General features: G+C 37.9%; 1 protein-coding gene across 2 annotated transcripts in view; it reads left to right on the top strand.

Moving 5' to 3' along the window:
• Positions 1 to 26,498, top strand: part of TENM1 (teneurin transmembrane protein 1) — a 240,286-nt gene that overhangs the window by 13,933 nt on the left and 199,855 nt on the right. For both annotated transcript variants that reach the window (XM_065643703.1, XM_065643702.1), the window contains exon 2: positions 15,607 to 15,867. In XM_065643703.1, coding sequence (XP_065499775.1) covers positions 15,607 to 15,867 — 261 coding nt within the window. The remainder of the gene's footprint in view (positions 1 to 15,606; positions 15,868 to 26,498) is intronic.

Below are 26,498 nucleotides of genomic sequence, written 5' to 3'. Positions count from 1 at the left end.
GGCATAAACAAGGTGCTTCTTTGCTGTAACTTGCTGCTCCAATTTAGATATCTATTGCCATCACTTGAGTGTTCAGACATTATATTTCACTATCTTCAAGTTTTTCTCAAGGATCGTAGTTACTAAAAGAAATCTCAGTTCTTAAATTGGCTATGGTAACAGATTTATCTAGACTGTCAGCTGAGTGGAATAACGTTGCTAGCAAGTACCTGTATTTGAATTTTATGCCTAAAGTATATTTTCATGGCTAATAAGCCATACTAAAGGAGAAAAAAAGAACGTAAAGACTGTTTTCTTTCTTTTGTGTATATATTATTAAAATGAATAAAAGTGCTAAATAAGAAGTAGGTGCAATAACAGAAGTAAGAGATCAGCTAGTTTCTGAAGTGGTTGGAGTTCAGTGACAGATTCTTTGCAAGTGAGTTATTTACTGACTTGTTGTCTATGGCAACATTCAACACAGTTTTGTTTGTATCATTAGTTTGTAAAAATTAGCCTCAAGACATGCTTAACAAATCTGCCTGTTATAATTTCAGCAAACTAGTCTAAGCAAGAAGACAACTGTATTAAACAGGAAGATACTGACTTGTGACATTTTCTGGTCAGCATCTTAACTTTTCCAGTAGCAGTGGTGCATCCACAGGCTCCTTCTAATGTTTTGTTTTCTGTCCCGGTGTCTGTCCATTCATTCCTTGATCTTTAACCATTCCTCATTTTGAATTGAAATAAACCAGGGAGACGTGGGAAGGGGAACAGCGACCAGGGGGTGTATGTACCCTTCTGAATGTGTGTGTTATTGACAAGACGGCCCAAATAAGTGATTTTTATTGGCCTGGCGAAAATGGTTCTTAATCCTATGTCCACTTTCTTCATTGCTACATGGCAGCTCACTGTTCATGCTTCTTGTTTTTGAGTCATCCTCATGTTCAAACCCACTGAGTCCAAGCCCTTCCTGCCCTGCTGCCCCCTCCACTGGGAGCTCTGTTATAAAAAAAAATGTTTGCTCCTAATTCAGTGCTCAGTTCTTCACGTGTTTACTGAAATAGGAAACAAACTGGTTTATAAGAGCTCTGCCTGATTAGAGTTGACTCAGAGAGGATGCTGCTATGTTTTTAAAGAGAAGTGATTTAAGCTCCTACAAACAAATGTTGTGGGTTTTTTCCACTCATAACCACTCCTGGATGTGCTGCTCGCATCCTTTGCCAGTTGCCCCGATCAGCTGTGCTGTTTATTTCCAATTTGCTCTGTCACTGCTGTGTCTAATATCAGACACAGTACGAGATGGTGCAGCTCAGGAAACGGTGAAAACAGCTGGTAGGGAAATGAGACAATACCGAATGGTGGATAAAGTGAAAAAAGACAAAATCCACATGTGACTTGTACCCTGTGGGGGAACTGTTTCTTGTGAAGACTCTGAACTCAGCAGGTTTGCATGAAACAAATGTAATAGGAAAAAAAACAGTGGAAAACTGCTTTTAGGTCTGTTTAAAACGTAAAGCTGTCTGCTAGAAGAAACCTTTATACAAAAGGATATTTAAGCATTTCCTTTTTCTGTGGTTGTTGTTGGGTTTGGGTTTTTAAATTTTTTTATCTAAAATACCCCTTACACAACTGGATATTAGCTTGCATTTTTTTTTTTCTGATACTTTTTTTTCCCCTGTAAAATAGTAAACACTGAGGGAAAAATAGGCAGTAAATTCTGTGGACTATCAGTAGGTCTCTCGAGACTGCAGAGTTTGTCACAAAGGGAATTTGTTATATGTGCTCTGTCAAGATTGTGAAGTTTATAGTTTCATGTTTTTACTCTTTTTGTTTTGTTTACTTCCCCCTCCTTAATATAGGGAGTGTACGTGTGAACTGTGCTTTTCAATATATCAAATAGTTCCTGCTACAGTCCTTCTAGTACAGATTGCAATAGAGCTAGAGTATGTTTTTATAGAATAAAACCAAAAGAATTGAGACACTTAATGCTCCTGTAGTGTTCTTGTTCTGGCATCCCCAGCATGACTCAGAATGGCTCAGGGGCAGGATGGGGCCCTCTTGTTCCTTTGCAAACACCGTCTCTGTGCTGTGCATTAAAGCACAGGAAGGTTCTCTCAAACAAAGGTATATTTCTTTTTTTCTTTGCTTACCTGTGGCCTTAGTGCTTGAACTGATATCTACACAGATTCTTTTAGCGGTATATATAAATGTCTTTGAACGTGGTTTAAATACGCTGTTACTCTCATTTTTGCTTGAATCTAGTATTTCCCTGGTGTCTCTGTTTTGAGTGCTTTCTCCCTTATGTGTTCCTTTTCTGATCATGGCTTAATTACATTTTAAGTGCCTTCTGTGTTACTGTCTCCACCACCTCAATTAGTTCACCTCCAACTGTGTGAATTTTTTAATACAGAGGCACAAAGTATTTCCAACAATACAGAATGTGAGCTTTGTTTATTTGCCTATGGCAAGCATGGAAGAGTATACAGGGCCACTGTAGGCTAATCTGTTAGTGAGATATCTTGCCCTTTTGGTTTGATTTATTTTCTTTGGGTTAGAGTACTCTCAGCTGCTGTGGATGCTCATAACTTTGACTCTTCCCAAGCATCATTGATCAAGCAGCTTCATAGGACCAAGAATTATGGTGAGCTCACAGGCTTTCAGTTGTCCACAGCTGCAGAATACAAGGGATGTTAGCTATGGAAAAGGCTGCTGGTGTGCATCTTCTGTTCCGCAAATAAAATGTCTCAAAGGCAGATGCTGCAAAACTTGAGAAGCGATTTTTATGGGGGATGCTAATACTGTGGGTAATTCCTCCTGCATTTTTCAGTCTGTTAAGATCCAAACAAATTATTTCATTTTCTAATTTTCTTTGTTAGGATTTGTGTAACAAAGTTGTTGAGTTAACAGCTTTTAGCTATATCATGTTAGGTAGTCAGCCTCCCAGCCACCTTTATACACTTTAGCAATACAAATATATCCCTTTATTTGATGATGAAGGGGATCTGGTTTAAACTGTGGGTAGCCGACATTACCTGTGATCTGAATTAGAAAGAGCAGGTGCCTGCCTCCTAATTTTCAAAGGTGAGCAATCCCGTTTTAAAGCTTACCAGTCACAGAGTTCCTATTTCCCAGATATCAATTATATGGCTGTGTCTGTGTGAAAGATAAAAATGCTATATGGTTAAATCACAAGTGGGAATTTTCAAAGTCACTGACTAGAATAGATACTAAATGAGTATTGTATAACTAAATCAGCCACTTAGTGTTTTAAAACTATTAGAACTCACATTAAGAAAGGTCAAGGAAATCAAAGAGGTCTACAGCTGGAAAAAAACTGTACCCAAGTGCTCCTACCTGCATAAAAATACTAGAGTTATTTCTTTGTGTAGTGGCTGTGTTCCCAAAGTTTGGATACATTTTGATGACAGGTCATGGGGACTCACAGCATTTGTTTAAACCTCATGAAAATGTACAAAGGTCCTTTGTTTTGGCATGCTTTGGAATTCTTCTCATACTTAATTCCCTTTGGTGCATCACATGAACGACGGTGATACCTTCCCTCTTTTGGAGCTCTACAACAAATCTTGAGACTGCAAATTTTGTAGATACCATATTATGTGCTCAGGAACTTATTATTCTGACACAAATGTCTCGGTTTTTCATCTTTCCTTGGTAACCATGATGTGCATTTTGGGGTAAAATATGGTTTAGGAACTGTTAATTTAGCTTAAATAATAATGATGCTGCGTGATGGTGATATAAAGCCACCACAGTGCATTTTCTGTGGATGCACACCTGGAATGACTTCACCATTTTCAGCTGAGTTACTTTGATGCATCTTGATGGTATAAAACCAAAAATGACTCCTTTTTGTAGTCTCTGAAACAAAGTGTTTATTTCTTTAACTACATAGATTATAAAGACTACTAGTGTAGAAGAAATAATATCTGGAAATATTAGAAAATCTAATAAAGGTCTTGGAAGATAATTAAATGGTTCGAAAATAGTTACTGTGATTGTATGTATCACAAATGAGATATGCAAACCAAATTATTTCCATTAAATTGTTTTAATATCACTTAAACTGCAGATGAGCTGACCTTTAAGTTTGAACTGCTGTTATTGAAAATCCCTTTGGGTAAACTAAACACTTGAAGAATGAAGGGAGCAGAAGTGGTCAGAGTGTTTTGAAGGCGGTTTAATCTCCCATTTCTTGATCAGATGGAACATTTGATGACAAACCCCTCAAGAGCGTTTTGGGGAAGAGGGGTTATTTGTCTGACAAGCTGTATCCCCAGTCGGCTAATCAAATGGAACGGATGTGCCAAGTTGTCTTTCATGTGTTCTCCTTGGTGTCAGATTGGCAGCTGGATGTAATTGGATGTGAATGGAAGTACTGAAGAGCTTGTGCACATGTACATGCTCTCGTTCTGCGTCGTTCCATAATTAATCTGAAGGGTATATTTGTTGGTCTAAATGTTACGTAGCCATTTAATCTAAATTAAAGAATTCCTCACATCATACTAGATATTAACTTATTAAGATCATGTCTACCACATGTAAATTTTTGAAAGATCTGGAAAAAAGAAAAAAAAAAAAGTGGAAATATGTGTACCCCTAATCTGAAATAGGGCAGAGTTAATCTGTGTAGCCATTCTAAGCTCAAATAGGAGGTATCTTGCGGTCAACTCTTTTTTTTTTTTTTTTTTAATGGAAAAGGTGATTAAACACTAAAAAGTTCTTAGTGAATTTATGGGGAAAATTTAATATTTTAACAGTGAAAAATCCATTTGCGGGTTAGATTTTCAAAATCATGGAAAGCAAGTTGGATTTCTAGTTTTATTGTTGCAGCATAATGCAGAGTCACCTGAAAACCTCACCAGAAGAGATGGTCTTAAAATACTTCATAGCATTTAGTGTTCCACAGTAGCAGTCTTGCCAGCAGTCTTTGGTCTGTAGAAGAATTCTGATACTCTTCATTAAGAGCCTTGGGCAACCTGATCGAACTTGGCCCTCCTTTGAGCAGGGGGGTTTGCTATTGATTGCCAAAATTCCTTTCAATTTCAGTTATTTAAAGATCCTACAAATTCTAAATTTTTATATGTCTGTATCTATGTCTATATGTATCTAGTATTTCACATACATTTACATATATTTATACGTTTAAAAAAAAAAAAGTATAAACTCAGATATAGTATTCTGCAGATGTTAGACATCCCACCAAGAAAACAATGGGTGAAATTTTCAACTTTTTGCTCCATTAGACAGTCTTTTTAGCTGTGGATGCTTGGGAGAGGTATCAGATGTCCTTTCAGGATTGAGAGCATTTGTGGTCCCCAGGGTCTGAAGAGGTCGGCTGGGGGTTTGTGTGTATCCGCTTGCTGGGACCCGTAGACCTGGTGACACTGGAAGCTTGCGGCCTGGGATTTGTCAGTGTTTTACCTGAGTAATCAGAAAGGGTCAAACATGCATTTTTCCCAAGTAATATGCAATACTTGTTCTGATTCATTATGCTTCCTGACTTTTCAAAAATCTCAGCAAATGGTTCACCGTTCAAAGCCTGGAGTGTCTGTCAAGATTTACGAAGATATTCACTCCTGGTACTGCTGCCTTTTGTGTCTCACTGGCAGTTTTTCTCTTGATTTCTTTTAGCCATTCTCTGCTCTGGATATCTAGCAGATTCACAACAAAAAGGAAAGGATAGATATGCTAATCCTGTGTGAGGTTTGGTGGTTTGGAGGGGGTGATGGCTTGCATTGAAACTCTTCCTGCTTCACCTTTTTCCATCCAGGCCCAGCCACATGCTTGGGGCCAGTGGAACAAGCAACACCCTTCTTCCTCACACACTATTTGCCCAAATGTCTTTGTTGCTTGTTACCTTTCCTAACCTAAGAGGTTTGAGAGGAAAGTAAAGCCTTACTTATTTATTTCTGCAACTTACTACTCTGAGAGACTAATTGGAAAAGGTGGAATACAACGTAGATCTGCCATTCACATACAGCCTTCTCAGCAAGCCAATCACAGAATCACAGAATGTCAGGGATTGGAAGGGACCTCGAAAGATCATCTAATCCAATCCCCCTGCCAGAGCAGGAACACCTAGGTGAGGTTACACAGGAAGGTGTCCAGGCGGGTTTTGAATGTCTCCAGAGAAGGAGAATCCACAACCCCCCTGGGCAGCCTGTTCCAGTGTTCCGTCACCCTCACTGAGAAGAAGTTTCTTCTCAAATTTAAGTGGAACCTCTTGTGTTCCAGCTTGAACCCATTACCCCTTGTCTTACTGTTGGTTGTCACCGAGAGGAGCCTGGCTCCATCCTCGTGACACCCACCCTTTATATATTTATAAACATTGATGAGGTCACCCCTCAGTCTCCTCTTCTCCAAGCTAAAGAGACCCAAGCCCCCGAGATCAAAACAAAACCAGTCAAACAGAATGTCCTATGTTCTGCCTTGGAAGTGGCTGTGCCCCGGCTCAGACAAGGGGGGTCGCAGGCTGGGGTCCCAGCTGCCGGCCCGCTGGGTCTCCACCCGCTGAGGGCAGCTGGAGGGACCTGCTGCCCCAGGAGAAGCTCTCGCTCCTGTTTTCTGTCTATGATGGCAGCACAGGGACCACAGCAACTGGACTTTGTGCTCTTGCACACAAAACACCATTCTCCTGTTTGTTAACACCTAAGGTGATGCCGGCGACTGCCTTATGCATCACCCCTCCTTTAGGGGATTTTGGCTCTAGGTGCTTAGAGCTCTCTGTACTACCTGCTCCATTGCAAATACCTTTTCCTAATGTTCAGTATTTTTAGCAGTTTGTCGGTTGGAATGTGAACGAGTGCAGCTTTGTCAGTGCAGTCTTGCAGCAGCCTTCCTCTCACTTGCGCTGTTTCCCATCTGAAATGGCTCGTTCACCGAGCATTCGCTGGAACTGGCACAGGGCGACACAAATACCTTCCTCCGCTCCCACCTGCCTCCATTTGCTGGCAGCTCTCCCTCCACGTCTCTTCAAAGGAAAATAGTTAGCATCCTTGATACTCTCTGAAGCAATTTTAAAATTACACTAGTAGTTTTTGGTAAAATTTCAAGTGAGGAGCTGAGTTACACTGTGATCATTCTTTTTGAGCAGCGTCTGTGATCCGAGTGCCTTGGGTCTGTTGAATATCCCATCAGAAAAGGAGAATGTTTCTGGTAAATGTTTTCTGGTAAAACTGTTGATAGCAGATTTCTAAAATTATTTCTATAATCGCAAGGATATACACTCGCCAGATGCTTATTCTGAGACAGTCACACTGACCTGAATGCTAAGTGCTGCCTTCTTTACCTGGCCCACTGGCTTCAGAGAATTCCCTTCTGGATTAACAGCACTGTAAATTAAACCAGATTTTAGACTTCTGGTTTTTTAAATGTCTTCTGACATTTTTAAATGCCTTCTAACACTAGGTCAATGAACTTTATAAAGATACCTGCTTTGCACGTCTTTTATTTTAAAAATATATGCTCGTATATCTTAAGTCAATGATTAGGCTAGAATTTTAAAAGAGAAACAATTTCAATATTTTGGGGGAAAAAAAGATGTATTTTTAAAATATTTTATAAACTGGAATCAAAACTGTTGGTAGAAATTAATTACCTATTTTCATCTTAAGTGCTATTAGAAAGAAAGTGAAACCTGTCATGAAACTTCTGAGATTGATGTTTGAATGAAAGTGATTCTGCTTTAAGTGTAACTGTGTTCAGAAACTACTACCAGAAGAGCATCTCTGAGGTGAATTCAAGTTTGTAAGGATATGGCAGCAACCTGTTTTAGTATACAGCTTACAGTCTGTTCAATAATTCTGTCAATCTTTCTTAAGTGCTATAGAGACTTCGAAACAAGTTAGAACCCCAGCTTTAACTTTGCCTGTTAAGAATTGTAAACGTACTGGACTAAAGCTACTCCTCTGTTTCACACTCTGTGGTTAATCTTGAGGAAGAATATTTGTTTATGTGAAACTCTTTCAAAAAGAAAAGTTAGTTAATGTGCTCTAGATGATTTGAGTCCCAGTTCTGCTGTCCTTCGTGAAAGTCTTATCTTGCTATTTAAAACAAACAAACAATGTAAGAAAATCTATAGGCTGTGACTAGCTTTAATTTTGAAAATTATGAGAAGAAAGAATCCATTATCTATTGCTTCCCTGAAACGTATACACAAATGCCTAAACTTGTAACTGAAAAGTTATTTCAGAACCAAGGAACCTTTAAAATTCTTGAAAGAAAATTATAATGCTTTTCTCTTAGAACAGAGGTTTTTGGAAACAGAAAATATTTTTTCTTAAAAATTCTTAATTTGCTAATAGATTTTTGCAGAAGAAGAATTAAATTGTATCTATTGTAAGACAAGGTTTCCAAACTCTTTTTCAACTGTAGCATTAGAAGGACTTCATTTATCCTCACAAAGGATATTGAGGTTCTGTCTCATCTGTGATAATTAGATTTTTTTTTCCTCTTGTCTTTAATAAGGTAGAGTTAATGTGGTCATTATTTGAGAGTAAGTAGGTTTCCTTTATCAGATATTTAGGTTAAATGCTAACTCCTGGTATTTGTTATGGTTTTATAACTCTCAAATTCATTAGAGGAGATATATTTGTGAATACCTGCAATAGAAATTTCTCTTTAGTAGAACCTTGTGAATGGAAGTACTTTACCTCATAAAGCCACACTTTAGGAATAGGAAAGGCTATAGCCCACAATACTTAAGATGTATTTGAACTTGAAGAATTAAAGTCCTAGTCCATCTAATAATTACAATGTTTCTTCCTAAATTAAACTGTCACCCACTGCATCCATTTCTCTGGCACCTTGCTAGTTGCTCTTGAAAAACAAACCCTCTAACATTAAAAATTTCCAGTGATCTACAAAAAGAATATTCTGCTTCTGAGGACAAAGTTTGTCTCTGTCCTCATAGGACGAGGATGATTTCCGTGCAGAATTTGAGAAGTACATTTCCTTATTCATGATGAATTTAATAGTAACAAAAATAAAAATTAATACCTGAGAACTCCAGGAGCATTTTTAAAAATAGATTCATTCTGCTTCTGCCTTCTTTCTTTAAGCTTGAAGAATTAGTCTGAAGAAGAGACTAGAAAGATATTTGCCAGGAGGCATGGGTTGGAACCTCATCCTCTGGTTCCTCTGGGGAAGGACCTGAGGAATAAAGAGTTTCTTTCTTTCTTTCTCATAAATTTCACAAGCTGGAGTTTCCTGAAAGTGCAGCCTCCTCTCCTGATCCCTTAGCTGCCTAATCTGCAAATTTCATGAAACTCCTTAGTATTATAGCAGACTCTGATTCCTCTTTTATTCCTCCTTTATTTGCTATTACGTTATTTCTTAACTTTCTAGCATCTCTGGTGGTAACTGGAGATTACTGTAAGGAAATAAACTCCATAGATAAGGCAATGCAAGGAAAAGTTGAAATGCAGTAAAAGAAAACATGTACAATATGATGCATTTGATAGATAAGTATAAAAACTCAAATGGTATCTTTTATGTGCATGTTACTTATGTGTAACAGGTATATCAATTTTTAAAAATTAAAATAAATGCAGCTGAGAATCTGTTTTGGGCTGTGATAACAGTGTAATTGGTGATAAACATGAGATTTCTAAAGCAAATTAATAGTCAGTGTAATGTGCTTTTTTAAGTGAATTGATTTTTGGCTTCTTCCTCAATGATTTTCATATGAATGGTTACTGAAGTTTAATGTCTTTGAATTATATTGTCCTGGGAAAGATGTGGCATGTTCTCAACATGGAAACAAGCAAGATCTTCGACTAAATTAAATGTGAACACACAAAGACATTCCCAAAGTTTTATCTAGCAGTCTGTGTTACATAAGTGACTTTATGAAGTAGCTTAAGGTCTCTGTCCATTTAATTCTCAAGTCCAGTGTACAGCCAGTAAACCATGGTCCTCAGGTGAGAAATGAGAAATTTTAAGGGCCGTTGAACACACTGAATTTAGCAGAGTGCTCAATAGCCCTCAAAATTTCTCATTTAGGAGGGTGCATATGTATTGCTTCCAAAAAGGAATGTGAACTTCACTTTCCCCATTTGATTTACATTTCTTCTTTCTTCCCTCCCTCCCCCTCTCTTTCCAAGTCTCTTGTGCCCGGAGTAGCTGCTCTGCCTTTTTCTCATTTTGAAATACGTACGATACCCTTACTGGTTAAACCATTGGCATCAGTCCAGAGTGTGAAACAACAAACACAAATTCATGGTGCAACACTAGAAAATCCCAAACACTACACCAACCTCAAAACAGCATGTTCAAGGTGTTTTATCCACTGCATTCCCATTATCAGTCCTTCAGACACCAGCTTAGTAACTAAAGGAACCGTGACACTCTTCAGGTTAGGGTATATTATTTGTTTTTCTGGAATTCTTTTGGTTATCGTTCAGGATCTTTCCATTGGATTTGCTCCCCAAAACTCCAATATATTCCCAGTATTCTCAAATAACATCCAGTGTGAAAAAGGAAGGAGGCCGGCCCAAGATAAGTACCATGGATTCAGACTGCCAAGACATTGATATTTTCTCCTTGCCTTTGAACTACTTAGGCTCCTTTATAGTTTTACATCTGCAGAGACAGAGCATTTGTACATTTTCCTCTGGAGAACTGATTTTATGTGTGCTTGGGCAGTGAGCATCCTCAGAATAAGAGCCACCTCATACCAAGAATCAAGAATAAAATTTGTGAATCTATGATATTTAAAGAGACTTTTAAAATATGTAAGTCAGAATTGCTTAATTATGTGATATGGTTCATAAATGGCACGTAGTAGCAACTTGTCAAACTATTCAATTTTATAAATAATTTACATTTTTCTGTAGGCTCTTTCTCTATTTGAACAGATAGGTCAATTAAGTAATTTAAATAAGTATTATTTGTCATTCTGTTATTAATACAAAATAACATTTTTCTATAAGGGAATAGGGAAATTTGAAAGGAACGTTCTTTATACCCATCTCTGTTTATACAATAGTCTTGTGATTCTCTTTTATCTTCTTTGTTTGGACAGTCTTCTCTTTGTTTTAAATATTTATTTATTGAAGTAAATATTTATTTACTCTCCCAGTTAGTTGTCTGAAATTAGCAAAAATCTTGGCAAATGACAACAGCGTGGAAATTCCACAAGTCCTGCAAGTCCACTAAATTTGTAGAAATACCGAGTTGAAGAGCAGAACCTCTATAGTTTTCCCCGGGTAATTTTTTTTTGTTATTTTGGGTTTGTTTGTTTGTTTGTTTGTGGTTTTTTGCCTCTGCTGGAAAAAACTAGAGAGTTGCAGAAAAAGTAGCTGGCATGCAGTTATTCCTACCCATCCAAAGGACAATGAAATAGTCCTGAGGATGCACTGGGATAATGGCTTTATATACACATGAAAATCCTAACTGTGAGGTGTTAACTGTGCTGGTGGCTAAATAGTAAATAAGCGCTGGCTGGTGTATCTGGAGTTTCCAGGAGCTTTCTGTTGGTGAGCAAAGTTGGAGCAGTGCTGGAGCTGGCTGCCTGGTCGGCTGCCTAAATCTCATGTTGACATGAACACCTTAGATAGCAAAGGCACCAAACTTCTCTTTAACTGCTCATTTTTTTTCAGGAAAATTAAGTTGCTAGAAGGTAGAAAAAAATCTGTTAATTCATGTATTTTTTAATGCACTCAGCCTTCTTTCCTTTTCTTGATCATTAAATACTTCGCATTTCTTTACATGTTAATTTTTGTCAAAAGAAATTAATATAAATGAATGATAAAAGACTTATCTTTTTAATAGTTGTGTTACAGTTGTCACCACAAGGCTCCAGAGGCGACTATCCTATTGTGATCTCCTACATGCCTTCATAACTGCAACCTTTTTTCCTCTGTCCACAGTTCATGCAAGAACTTGAATTTCTCATTAATGTTCCCTCATTTCTCTTGTGACTGTATCTTTTTGGTAAGACTAAATCTATCATAAATCCACACTTGAACTTTATATCCTTGTGGAAATATGTAGTATTTTAGGTAACAAGGTTAGATGTGCAGACGAAAAGCAGCCCCTTATAGCATTCTAAGTGCTTTTCAGAAAATTCATCCCGTGGGAATTAAAATACTGCAAAGGCTTGTATACTTAAGAAATAGACTATTAAGGCAATATATTATGTTCGAATTCAATTGAATATGAATTATAATATAAAAAAGTCACTTTCTTTTGCTCCACCAAAAAAAGTAGCCAAAATACTGAATATGTTAGCTGCCACATTTTGAATTAACATATAGACTGAAGGGTAAATTCTGTGCTTCTTAAACATGTGTAATTTAATTAGCATTTGTGAGATTTACTGGGATGGATTTTCCCCTTGGCGTATGCTATTGCAAGCAGGGAGAACATGGGCTGCTAGGGGCAGAGATCTGCCTGGAGTGGACATCCGTGTAGAGAAGTGCCTGCATCCCTGAGGACCTGGCATCAGCTGACATGGTTCATGAAGTTCTGAGAAGATTTGTAGTTACAGGGAAGTTCCTCAGCTGGTGAAAATAAGTAGAAATCTGCTTTGGAGGGGAAAGAGGTTCAGAAGATGCTTCTTGAGATCACAAGGTGTAATTTAGTTGACAGAGACATCCTCTAAGAAACTTGTGTTGCTGTAGTGCTTTACAGAAATCTAAGTTAAAAAATAAGAATAATACTGCTTTTTGAGATAATTTAAAAAAAAGAAGTTATCGGGCAGTTTCATTGGTTGTTTCTGCAGTGTGAGCCTCAGTCAAAATCAAGACCAGTATTAAGGCTAATAATTAACCCTGTTGGCCATCTTATTTCATGAGGAAATAATTGAATGTGTTCTTTAATATAAATTGCTCTTGATGTACATTGATAAACTATCACCCTTTGGAAGAACCTTCTCATTAGTGCTTATGAGAAGCACTAAAGACCTGCTAGTGTCTTTAAACACAACTATATGAGCCTAATTTACTTTCCTTGAATTTTATATGGTTATAGCAGCTAGATCTTAGTTTTCTTTGATAATTTACTTCTTTAAATGGCAGTATACATCTATTCCTCTTTTTTATGCTATCTGCTAAAGCATGTGTTAACCATCATAAATTTTTGATGGATTGGACAATGCATGGGACAAGCTAGTTCATTGCTAGTTGTGAGCTACTTGCCTGCGCAATTTGGCTTTCGCCTTTCTTTCTGAGCACGGGTGCGGTACGTGGAGCAGAGCTCCTGTTGCTTTTTTATAGTAGCTCATCTCAATTAAGCAGAACTTTAAATCATCTGTTTCACAAGAAAGCATTGACTCACCTCTGTTACTGAAAAAAGTTTGGTGAAATAAGGGCATCCACAACCTCAATTTAAATGAACAATGTCACCCTGTCAGAGTGGAATAGAATCAGCCTGCTGATATGATTCCGTTTGTGTTTCATTGATGCTGGGCTCTGGGTTAATAGTCTGGCAGTATTGCTGGCTTTTTGCTTCTTCATTTGTGTACAAGTCCTTTTTGAATTTGGTAAAGAAAAATTAAGAATAGACGTGCACCATTTGGAGCAATGTTTTGTATAAAGGTGATTTTATTCATTTAGTGCTGTGAAAAGAAAGTAAAAGTTAGGAGTGCGATGTGGCTGTGATGGTTCAGTGTTCAGCATCAATACCTGCACTCTTCATGTCATACAAAGATTTTGTCCATGCTGTCTAGTTAAACCAAGTCGAGCTTATTTGTTGTGTATATAATACATAATTTAAATGCTCCTTTAAAATAGGGCATTGTACGAATCACACTGTACTCAGTTATACCCAGTATCTTTCTGTGAGACTGCCTCTGTTTCTCCCATGCCCCATGAGCTTTGAAAACCTCAGAAAAAAAGGACTTCTCTGAAGACTGAATGTTTTGTGTTTACCATCTTAGCCATAGAGGAAGCAGAGTTTTTTCCAGAGGGTCTTATAGGTTTCAAAGTCTCTTTCGCAAGCATCTCTGTAGGATTGAGAACCAGTAGAGTCCAGTCTCAGCTTTCATTTGTGTTCACAAGTGTGTCCACGAGTACTGCCTTGAGCTTCTTTCCCTCCTTCCTTCTCCCAGCCAGTTCTAAACAGGTCCCAGAGACCATTACACTGCGTTGTAATGGTAAATGACATTCAAGTGCCAAATATTCCCTCTGCTGCAGAAACTATGGAGCTGCTTTCTAGCATCTTGGCTATTTTCTCCTAGCTGTCTCCATCCAACCTCATAGTCAGTGTCAAGGCGTGAGAGACTTGGAGAACAGAGCATCTTCCCCTGCCCTCTAGAAAAGAGTTGCCATTCCATGAGCTGAAAGCCAGCCCGTGCTGGCTGTCACTACAACTGAGACCTTCGGGCATGTTTTGATTGCAAAGGAAAGATATACAGAGATAGGTGGCTTAAAAATCGAGACACCTCAGCATATTCTAGTTTAGCATTTGGTTTGTAGGTTTTGATCGATACCTTCAGGAAAATACCAGGGCTTTTAGTTATTTCTGAGAGTGTGCTTGAAATAAGAACTGCTCCTCTCGCTGGCTGATAAGTGGATTAGTTTGGCAAATTAAAGCTTTAGTCAGGATGACAGTAGAAGAGAGTATTTGTCCTCAGTCTCTATCAATGACTCTTGTCTCCAATGTTTCTTTTCTAGAAATTGAAAGAATACTGTATGCATGTTTGATATTGTATTTAGTCTCTCAAGATGACATCCCAGGTCTGATGTTCAATTAGGGAGCGCGGTTCTGTAATCCTTATTTAATTAGAACTCCCTGTCTTATTCCCTGGGAGCTGCATTTGTAATTGGATTCTCACGAGTGAGAATATGCAGAGCCCACCTCAAAGGGAAGTTGTAATTTGCTGATGTGTGTTACTTACCTGTAGTTCTTCGAGAATGTCTCCTCTGCATATTCACATTATGGGTCCTGTCCACCTTCTGTTTGTCCTCGGATTTCTACTGCTCCACAGTTGCGGTGTTTAGTAAGAATAAGTGGAATATTGAGCACTGTGCAACTCTTTCAAATCTCTGGTCGCTTGGTGTCATGAGATGGCACTTGTACAGTGCTAGTAGTCACCGATCTTCTAGGAAGTTCCTGTAGGTCACCAGCACTGGAGAACCAAAACCCACTGGTGTGAATATGCAAGGACAGCACTCTCAAAGAGCGAGCCAATGGTAAGTGGTCTTTCTTTGTCTTCTGTGATTAACCAAATATTTCAAAAGTTATTTCGTAAATTTGCTATTTCCGAATTTGCTATGCTTTCCCTATGATAAAAACATACTGAGATTAGGTTTAGAGCTGTTACCTTTCTGGCAAAAAACAAGACAGTGTATTTGTAAGTACTCACTTCAGTTGTGGATTGATGTACTACTCTCAGCGTGTGGGTGTGTACACATATTTGAGCTAAAAATATATATTTCTTTCAGACAAAAAGATACAATTACAGTGCAGCAGCATATATTTTACCGAGTTGCACTCTTCTAGTTGTATTAGAGTAGATTAGATAAAAGTGAGTTACTGACCAGAAAAAGTATTCTAATAGTGTTAACAATGTTAATTCTGAAAACAAATTCTCCAAAAGAAAATCGAAGGTATATTGCTTTTCTCTTCTGATTTTTTTTTCTGAACTTTTGTTTCTTCCAGACATGGAATTCTGTGAGACTCCCCATATTCTGTGCTCTGGCTATCAAGCTGATTTACACAGTGTGGCGGAGCACAGCTACCCGCTGGACGTGGGCTCCGACGTGGATACTGAAACAGAAGGTGCTGCCTCCCCGGATCATGCCCTGAGGATGTGGATGAGGGGGATGAAATCGGAACACAGCTCCTGTCTGTCCAGCCGGGCAAACTCAGCGTTGTCCCTCACTGACACTGACCATGAAAGGAAGTCTGATGGGGAGAATGGTAATAAAGAAATGCATCTAATGGACTGAATAGAAATAGTAATTTATTTCAGTCTTTCTTCTTCTACTTCTCTTTCATTTTCCTTTTATTTTTTGTTTTGTTTTCTTTCTTTTTCCCCCTTTGTTCTTAGGTCTCTGTATTATATGAAAAGCAAAAGGGTTATTTGGTATGTGTATTGTATTTATAGTGTAGATGAAAAATAAGACAAAAAATGAAACAATATTTTTGTTAAAACATCGTTCTTCTAGAGACCACTTTCCCGCATTCTCCGTTTTATATCATAGGACATTTATCATTTGAGTTTAGTAGCCCATGAATTAGGTTCTAAAACAAATCTCTGTACGTACATCTATATCACGTTTTGTGTAGAACTGATCCTGCATGTGCTGGCTACACCTGAAGGTGTGCCTTTGGCAGTCGGACAGATTGAACAGGTCTTGGTCGTGTCTCAGTTCTGTATTTGATCAGCATATATAGGGTGTGTTTCTGGATTAGGTTTTGAGGAGTGATGGGGTGTTTTGGGGGGTTTTCTTTGTTTGATGGTTTTGGTTTTTTGTTTTTTGGGTTTTTTTGGGTTTTTTTAATATCCATTGTCTTTCAGGATCTTGTTACTTATTTGCTTTTCAGATGGTTTAGTGTGTCACAGAAGGGGAAATGTGTATTTAATTAAGTAACATGGAGGAATTAATAATTTTGATTTCTGCATCAAAATTGATGAAAATATGTTTTACATGTTAAAGACTATAGTAAGTAAAGAAATTTATTATGCTTAAGATGAACAAGCTTAGCTCATATTTTAGTTTCTGTGTTCAATAGCTACATGTTATGGTAGTTCTAAAGGTAGTTAAATATGTATTTTTCACTTGTCAAGAGACAGGCAAACCAGTGAAAGTGGCAGATTGACACTTCAGTGTTGACAGTGATACACTTTAGTAGTTCTATAGTCACAAGATGAGAGTTCAGTCATGAATGTTGTTTCTATACTTACGTGTTTTGCATTTGTCAAATACAAAGCTGGTAATTTATTATAATTTCAGCTGCGTGTTTGTCAATACTAACGATAACATCCAATATAGGTTCAAAGATGTTAGATTATCTGCTTGAGTTTAAAAAAAAAAGTTTTAGTGCACAGCTTATTCTTTTCTTAAGCACTCCTTTGAGGATTAAGCATTCTGCACTATTGCATTGTATCATGTTGCTACAATAAGTTAATTGTCAGATGCCGCCCCGTTTGCACGACGACCAAGGGCTGCTTGTTGCCTTCCTGCTTCTGCCACGTTCTGGTGGGCACGTCCTCTGTTAAATGTTGTTGCATAAGGGCTTTGTGTTTGGGATTGGGTTTTTTGTGTGTGTTTTCCTAAGACATTTGGATTTAGGTGGTGGCTGAAGGAATGTGATCTGTCTGGAATTGTTTGGCCCTCAAGTATGAAAACGGTTTAAAGGGAATGCTGCCTGAAAAAGGAATGTGCTTACTTGTACCATTCAGACTAAGAAATAAACATGGTCGTTTATGTTTTAAAGTACTGGAAAGCCAATGTATTGAAAGTAGATTAAGCATATAACCAAGGTACGTATTTTAGTCTGGAATGCAGTGATGCAGCTGGGTATTCATGATGTTTTGCTACCCATACAAGTTGCACTAAATAAGTCATCTTTCCATAGAGAAAAGCTAATATAGGTAACAAAAGAAATGCTTTTGTTACCTTCATCATCCTACATCGCAGGAACCATGGGTGAAGTGTCCTTAAGGTAGAAACACATAATCATTGTGCTTCACCAACAAAGCATGGAGTGGTTTCTTATAAATGTTTGTCTCAGAGAATGATTTTAGTCAATTGAAACTCATTTCCTGCATGGTCTAGAATAGAACTGGGTCGTCTTTTTGCATGTGGATTTAGTATTTGGTTCTTTGTAAGCCTGAGAAGACATTTTTAATTGGGGGTTTGTGGTGAATACAAAATTTGAATACAAATTTTAACTAAATAGTTGGGAGAGGAAAGTAAGTTGGAAAAGAGAGAAACAGCGAGCACAAGCTCATTTGAACTCTTTAGTTGTCTCCAGGCAGGGTTGACAGAGCAGATATCAGTGCTTCCTGTGGTGTTGAGTCGTTATAACAATTACAGTTGTGAAAGTTAATATGGATAAATTTGAAGGCGATGGCTCAAGCTGTATTAGTTTATATTACCTAGTACTTCCCAGGTAAGTTCAGAGTCAAGACTCCTGATCCAGAGAGCAGCGTTTTTTCCATCTGGGTTGGCACTCAGTAACAGAGCACTCTTCGAATACAGAAGTTAATAAATCTCTACTTAAATGAAGTAATAGAAGGCACATCTTTCTGTTTCTATGCAGTCATTTGTGCCAGGGGCCACAAATGTTGCGTTTACCCTCATCAGCTCCCGCCATGGAAGCAGACTTTCTTTGTGCCAGCCAGTATCTTCTGTGGTGTGAAAATGAGTGAGCATAGAAGATCAGTTGCTGGAAGTTCATGAAATGCTAGTTTCCGTGATACTGTCTAATTGCTAAAAAAATAGATATTTAGAAGTTCTGGCTTTTGAAGGGTTGACCAAATGGCATGTGAACACAACTATTTGTAACTGGACTAAAATTAATGAGGAAGATACAGTTGTTACATTGTTTGAGAGTATTTTGAAAAGGTCAGTTGGTTTTTGTTTGGTTTAGTTTTGTTTTTTTTTTTCCTCTATGAATGCAATTCTGCTACAAACGCAGAGTAGTGCTTTTTGTGGTGACATTAGGACAACTAAGCATGTGGACTCTGGTAGACCTGCTTTCAGGACATTTTTCACCTTATGTTGATCTGAAGCAAATATACTTTTGCAAATTTTATTCCGTTTAGATATTCCTTCAATTTCTCATATTTGTTCAGAGTTCTAGCAGGAGGTTCCCTGACACAGGATAAATACTTCATTATGTATTCTGAGTAGCCCAATTTGAGAATTTATTTGAGGATTATTTTCCTTCATAGACACACCAGCCCTGTCATAATCGCTGTTTAAACATACTCTGGTCGTTTTGGCAGCATTGAACAGATTGCATGAAACACCAACATTCCCATTTAAATTAATGTTGTCAATGTTAATGGCAACTAATAATAGCCTATTAGCACACAAAATGCCTTCAGCTTTGCCTGAGGCTAAGCAAAATATGTATTAACTGCAAGTAATGAATGGCCAGTTTCTTGGGTATCATAGCTTATCTATGGCACAGTATAAATAGCTCTATTTAAACATGAGCATTGTTACTCTCTAATATGTTACTGTAAATTTCAGACAGAAACACTACAGAAAAACAATATCAAAAATAGTTACTTTGTTCCATTGAAGAACTAGACTGGTCATGGAATATAGCTTTAGAGTGCTTGATATCTGGCCTGGGATTTTTTTGTTTTAAAACATGTTTGTCTTTCTTAAAAAAAAAAAAAAAAAAAGGCAAGACAGGAAAAAGAAAACAACTGTGAAAAAAATGTGGTTGTTTCCTTTTTCCCACAGAAATTATTTTAATTTAATTATTTTATTCTTTCTTAACATCAGTATATGGGATCAGATTATATTTGGAGCAATAACATATTTTGGAGCAATAATATCAGTAGTTTTAAACAGCAGACTGCAAAGATAAAATAATAATATTAGCCAAATATTAGTAAGTAGATGTAGTAGAGAAATCAGTAGGTTACAGATCAAAGCTGAGTTTAATGACGCAGAAGCATGTAAGGTTAATCTGGTGTAATTCATGTAAGTATTTGTTTTATACCCTGGGAGCAGTGGTCCATTTGTTGGAGCTTTTGACTCTCCCTAAATATCTGGGGTTTTTTCACTTGGATTGTTGGGCAGATGGGTGACTTTGGGGCAAGTCACCTCAGATCTTCACACTTCAGATTCAGTATCTGTTGAAGGGATGGAGATACTCAAGTATAACAGTAAAAGAAATATTGGAACTGCGGACACCGTATGAGAAACGCAGCTTTGTGAATGCTGTAGCTATTCAAACATGGGGAGAATTTAGCTAAGGACAAGATTCTGATTTAATTTATCATATGTGTCAATAGACCTACTGTGAATTCACACCTGTTTAAGTTACACTTGAATTTGGGTCTTCATAAAAGTTTTGTGTTTAATGCAAGAAAGTGAGAGTGTTAGGATTAATATTGTTGTTATTTACTGTTATTTTGTAAACAAGCCAGTCATTAAGCTGATCTCTGGCTTTCTTATTTCTTCAGGAAATTATTACCAACAGCTACATTATAATAACAAAGCTTGCTCTGAGAAGAAATATGCATGTGACTGACCCTATGCAGGATTGTGTTTGTAATAACAATGGCTGTATCTGAAGTATTTCCATTAGCTCCTGTTATGTCGCTATTTACAATGATGCAATTAAGAAACTGAGTTACTAAATTGCAAGTAGAGCAGTTAGGTCAAATATATGTAAGTAGCTGTGAAAATATAAAGGTAAATATCAGTCTTAATCACATTCTGTCTTTCCATTTAATATTTTTCTTTTCATTCCTAGTGTGCTTTACTTTGGGTTGTATTCCTGGTTGTACACTCCTCTCTGTTGGGTGGTTTTAGTCACCCAATAGATTAAGGCAACTTCATCACTTAAACAAAATGCAAAGCCGTCATAGTGAAATTCCTTCAACTTCTGGAGTTTACTATAGCTTGTGAGATATTTGATGTATGATACTCTCAGATGTTTAACAGAAAGGGCCACTGATCTTTCCTTAGTGAAAGACTTATCTTGCTTCAGTTGTATTTTTTTCTCTTTACTGTTTAGACGGTGTTTAATTTGGTTGCTTCTGCTGCTGTTTCAAAGAAGCCTCCTCAGTGTCAAAGGAAGGGCTTGAATCTCTACGGTAACCCAGCGATGCCTTTTGGGGAGCATTGGGGTATTCATTGATATTATAACTGCTCTGCTGGAGCTGTTAAGAGTGTACGATGTTTTTGTTGACCTCAGAGTGGTTCCTTTGGAAATGTTACCATCTCAAAGGAAGGACATGAGTTATCTGAATTGCTTTGGATAAGTGTGAGATGCTTCTGTAAGCACTGCAACATCACCGCACTTGTAATATCAGCAAAAATCTTCTATTTGTGCCCCTAGTATTTAAGCCATTTATGAAATTGCTCATATATGGAAATGCAGCTAATGATGAGTTGTTTGTCAGTATTGCGGGGAAAATTCTGCCTTTAAAAATTACTGTCTTCATTACTTTTTCTGACTGACAGGAGCATTGCATCTGCATAGCTGCTATTTTAATCTTTACAGTTTTCATATTGTATATTACAATCAGTACACAACGTTAAAATATTCCCTTCCTTGTGTTTCTCTTTTAAGCACAACAAATGCTTATTTAGAGACAAATATCAAACAGTGTTCAATATTTTATATTAAAGATAATGAAACAGTATTTAGAATGTATCAGAAATATTTTTAATATTCCATAATCCAAATGACCTTTGCCCACAGCATAGTAAAAAGTATCTGTGCATTTGCACAAGGTTGTGTAATATTTTTAGCCCTGCAGTTTTGTTTTCTTTTGCGGGTATCTACATGAGGGGAGGGAGAGAAGCTTTAGGAAAACAGTCAGCTCTAATTTTTATCCTAGAAATGAGTAACTTAGCATTAGAGCTCAAAAAAAATCACTTGGCTTTCCTCCCATATGTTATGCAGAAAGGATAGTGGATATGGCTTAGGGAGCCTGTAGCAATATAAATTATTGCTCCTTCTTTTTTTTGAATCCTTTTGACTTTCTCAGGTGGAAATGAGCACGCAGGAAAAGTATTTCCGCAAATATTTTAAAGTGCAAAAGGATGTCGTAGTGCTGCTGTAGTTCTTGGGAACTCGGTTTATCTGGGCTGGGATGGGGGAAGGTGCGGTGGGACAGACCAGGCAGCGCCTGCTTTCCCCGCAGTGCGGCAGGGAGATGTGTGAAGGGTATCCGACTTGTCATTTCAGCAGTCTTTGTGAGACTAGGGGGACGCTGAACAAAATACTACTTCTACATTTACCATGAATTGAGCCAGCAATGTGCGCTTGCAGCCCAGAAGGCCAATCCTATCTTGGGCTGCATCAAGAGGAGCGTGGCCAGCAGGTCAAGGGAGGTGATTCTGCACCTCTGCTCCACTGGTGAAACTCCACCTGCAGTTCTGTGTCTGGCTCTGGAGCCCCCAGCACAGGAGAGACATGGACCTGTTGGAGAGGGTCCAGAGGAGGCCACCAAGATGATCAGAGGGATGGAACAGCTCTGCTGTGAGGACAGGCTGAGAGAGTTGGGCTTGTTCAGCCGGGAGAAGAGAAGGCTCCAGAGAGACCTTATTGTGGCCTTTCAGTACTTAAAGGGGGCTTATAAGAAAGATGGAGACAAACTTTTTAGTAGGGACCATTGCGATAGGACAAGGAGTAATGGTTTTACACGAAAAGAGAGGAGGTTTAGATTAGATAGAAGTGAGAAATGTTTTACACTGAGGGTGGTGAGAGCCTGGCCCAGGTTGGCCAGAGAGGTGGTGGATGAACCATCCCTGGAGACATCCCAGGCCAGGCTGGACGGGGCTCTGAGCAACCGGAGCTGGTGCAGATGTCCCTGCTCGTGGCAGGGGTGGCACTGGATGGGCTTTGAAGGTGCCTTCAACCCAAACCTTTCTGCGATTCTATGTGGGCATCTCTGGACTAGTGTATTGCTGAGAACAGTTTGATTCTAAACAACCAACATATCTTTCCTGATATTTTATTTATGTTGTTTTATTATTAAGTTTATAATACATTTTATTTCTCACCTCTTTTGGTTAAAATTGCAAATGTATTAGAAGATCAGAAATGTGATTTACAGAAACAACCTACAGACATATTTTATATGTATATCCTTTGGATTAAATTAATTATTTTAGTTTAATACTTATTTTGAAATACAAGCAATTCTCACTTATATGTCTTAAAATGTAAATGATCCTGGCAGCTGGAACCTGTTTTTCATGAAAGTTTGGGATGTTCTGCTGAAAGCTGCCAGTGGAACATCATTAGTGTGAAATATGGCTAGCAGGAAAACTTGTGCTCTGATCACAGAAGATTATAGTTAAGGCTGCTAGATAAATAAGATTGAATTACTCTTATTTGATTCCTTCTACCCTCAGCCAGTATGGTTTTAAATGCAAAGATATCTAGAGCTTTTTTCTTCCCCCTGCAAAATGTTTTTCAGCTCTCCCAAACTTTAATACTGTGAGATAAAAAGAAGGGATCTAGCAAATGAGTCCAGGATTGGTAGAAAAGTGGAAAATACTGACAAATTATCCTTTTAGGTTCTAGCAGGGTTTAATCTAAATATCATTTCTTCTTGACAGTATGAGATCTTCTAAGAATTTATTGTCATCCTACCATGGATGACAAAAGATTGCTCATTCTTCCTCTTCAGCCTTTTTTTCGTTTTTACCCATTTAATTCATTGTGTATTAAATTACGTGAGAAAGTCTTATCTTCCATTTTCGAATTTGTAGTATTTCATTTCCTCTTGGGCTTAGGAGTAAGATGAAGATCAGCATAAATCTGTGTTATTCAGAATTACAATTAGCATATCCTCATTTTGCAAATGGGAAGTATTGATAGTAGCAAATAGCTTTGGTCAGACCACCTAGAAGAAACATAGAAAATGAAGTGGCTACTTTCCATGACTGCACCCTTCAGAGTCTTCTAAAAGTGAAAGCTAAATCAGATATATTAGACTGTTTCTCACTTCTGCAACAGAAAATAGGATAAGAATGGGAAGTTGTATATGAAATTACACAATTAGTTTGTACATGATAATGCAGATTTGAATACTGCTTATTTGAGCTTGCTTTCATATACAGGCCTTACAAAATGAAATTCATACCTAGCTCTGCACCCTGACTTTATATTTTGTAGCATGAGCATTAGGGAAATCGTGTATAATTAGCTCTTCTAGAATATGGGTCTAGGAGCACTGAATAATTCCTGCAGGCTGCTTCCTCTCCCTAACAGATGTTTTTGGGTAATATTTTAATTAGAGTCACACATTCTGATGGTTAATTATATTGCCAGTGTTGTTTCTTTATCTTAAGTTTCTACTCCAGATGATTTGCAGTGTAGATTTTATACATTGCTTTGCAATGCTGACCATCAGTTGTTCTGTCGCATCTGACCACGAGTTGTTCACCATGAGATGTATTGGCGGCACAGAGGAGCCACCCTTCGGGCAACAGAAACCAAATGTTGGCAAATAACTCTGTCCCTTTGCCTTAGGTGTTATCCAGAAAAGGAACTGGGGAACATCAGTGATCTGTAGGTTCTTTTATTCCATGAAATCACACTTCCTAAAATACTTATATGTGGGAGGAAATGCCTGGAAGTGAGGATGGCTTAGGACATCAGGTCAGGATTTTTCAGCTCTACTGCTAAAAACCTTGCTAAGAGCTACCAAAAGCATGTAAGAAACCCAAGGGACGAAAGTTAAGGGTACTTCTAACCTGCGTGTAGTATTTATTATGGTTCATAATGCTCCTGTGTCCCCACCTCATCAGTTTTGTACATTAGAGAGATTTTTTATCTTCTCTGACATCATTAGAAATGTAAACGAGGCAGCATGGTGCATTGGAACTCAAAGAAGAAAAAACATCCGTATTTTAATTACAGGCACGTAAAGAGAAATGTTTGTATCTATTAAATGTCCTCCTCTCCCCAGATGATATGCACGTTAGACAAATATGAGCACACGAATATCTATGATTTTGAATTTCTGTGACTCCAGCTATAAGACTTTCTGCCTGGTTTTATTTCTCTGAAGATCCCATACAGTTGTAACATTGGTTATGCTAATAAATACTGCAGAGTATGCCTCCAGTTTGATGCAGCCAATGTTGTTTTATCTTAGGGGTATATTTGTGCAACAGTTGACTGTTATTGATGAACTGTTAATTTTCTTTTGGCTTTTGAATCTAGTCATTGTAATGGGCATTACCAAATGTTGCTTCAGGCTTGTTTACATCAATGTAGTAAGCATGTCACTTGCTTTGGAGCTGAAATGAATTCACATTTGTAAATGAGCTTGGAGTACTTCATGGTGATTTATTCTTGTCTTTTCCAAAATATTGTTACATTTCCTATGAATCAAATACCACGGCCAAGGAAGAGTCAAGAGTATATTTCCTGTGGGGATGGGTGAAGCCATTTCTTTAATGAACCTCGTGTTAAAGAGAGTTTCCGTGTGGCGTTTTCACCTGTAGTATCTGCACCATGTCATCACTCCGCTTAGCTATAACTCACTGGTGGGCTGTCTGGCATTTTTAACAGTGTTAAGTGGCTCTCTCCTACACTCTCAAGCAATGCCTTTGTCTTATGAAAAGACAGCAAGTAAAAAGGGGTCTTTGTGCCACAAACACACCCCAGGTTTTCCATGATTAGTCAGTGGAGCAAAACACAATCAAAAGGGTATTACTCACATCTTTCAATGTAGCTTTGAAATGCAATATGTTTTTCCCTCTCTGCCTACAATTATTTTTGAATAAATGTAAAATATAAATTAATACATGCACTTCATATGTACCAAAGCCACAGTGAGTGTTGATTAGACTTAAGTGTCCTTCCTGTTGCTTTGTCCAACAGCAATTTCAAGTGGCACTTTTGGTTTGAGAACAACATATTTGATTAACTTTTCCCCAAACAGTGCTTCTGAGACAGCAAACTTTCTGTTATTGTCCGGTCATGCTAAGGTCTTTTAGAGCAAGGACTTTACTGGTTGTTGAAGTGGCAGAATCATAATGCATGCTTTGAATTTGTTTTTCTGCGTAATTTGGTATAAACATACCTCCAGTTGCACAATTAGAAAGTATTTGATGTAGTATACTTGAACTGAATCTTACTTGATTTGAATCTGCTTGAACTGTTGATGTTGGGATGACATAAATAGAGCCATTTGCTAGTCGCACGTTGTCTATGGGACCTGATGAGGGGTGCAGTATTTGCAGCTCAGCACTAAGGCTTTTCGTTTGTTTTCTTTATGACAAAACAATTTATGGATGCTTGCACCTTTTGATTACCACAAAAATCTTAGAAGCAGAATGTACCTGAATAATAGCTTCTGTTGCAGGTTCTCGGATGCCTATGTGAGGTAGTGGTATATTCTATGATTTCTTCTAGCTGGTGGTCTGCATGAGCCAGATCTTACTGACTGTAATACAGCTGCATTTTTGGGGTGGCTACGGATTCCACTCTCTCATCTGTTGTCAGAAAGCGATGCTGCTTTAGGTTATGCGGCTGATCACAGGTAGAGGTGGAACTCTTGCTGTAAAGGAATAAAGCTCCTGGTGGAGGGAAGATCTCCAAATTTATTTTTATGTCCTTGACAAATTTTCTCAGGAGACTAAAAAAACTTCCCAAAATATTACATAGTTTCCTTTTATAAGGAAGGTGATAGTGATGAAGTCTCATCTCTAGTCACAGAAACTGTTTTTGAAAGGTCAAGATTGAGCTACCTCGCTTATGATTGTGGTTGCCTTCCTGGTATGATTATAAAAGGCTTGGCCAGAGATCATGGCTTGATAAATAAGGTGATGTACATTTTCTTTGTAGTATCTCACTCCAATTAGTTCAGCATAAATGAAAAGCCATGT

This window comes from Caloenas nicobarica, chromosome 12, assembly GCF_036013445.1.
Source record: "Caloenas nicobarica isolate bCalNic1 chromosome 12, bCalNic1.hap1, whole genome shotgun sequence".
NCBI lineage: Eukaryota > Metazoa > Chordata > Aves > Columbiformes > Columbidae > Caloenas > Caloenas nicobarica.
Note: the sequence above shows the minus strand (reverse complement) of the source record. Positions and strands in the feature narration are given on the sequence as shown.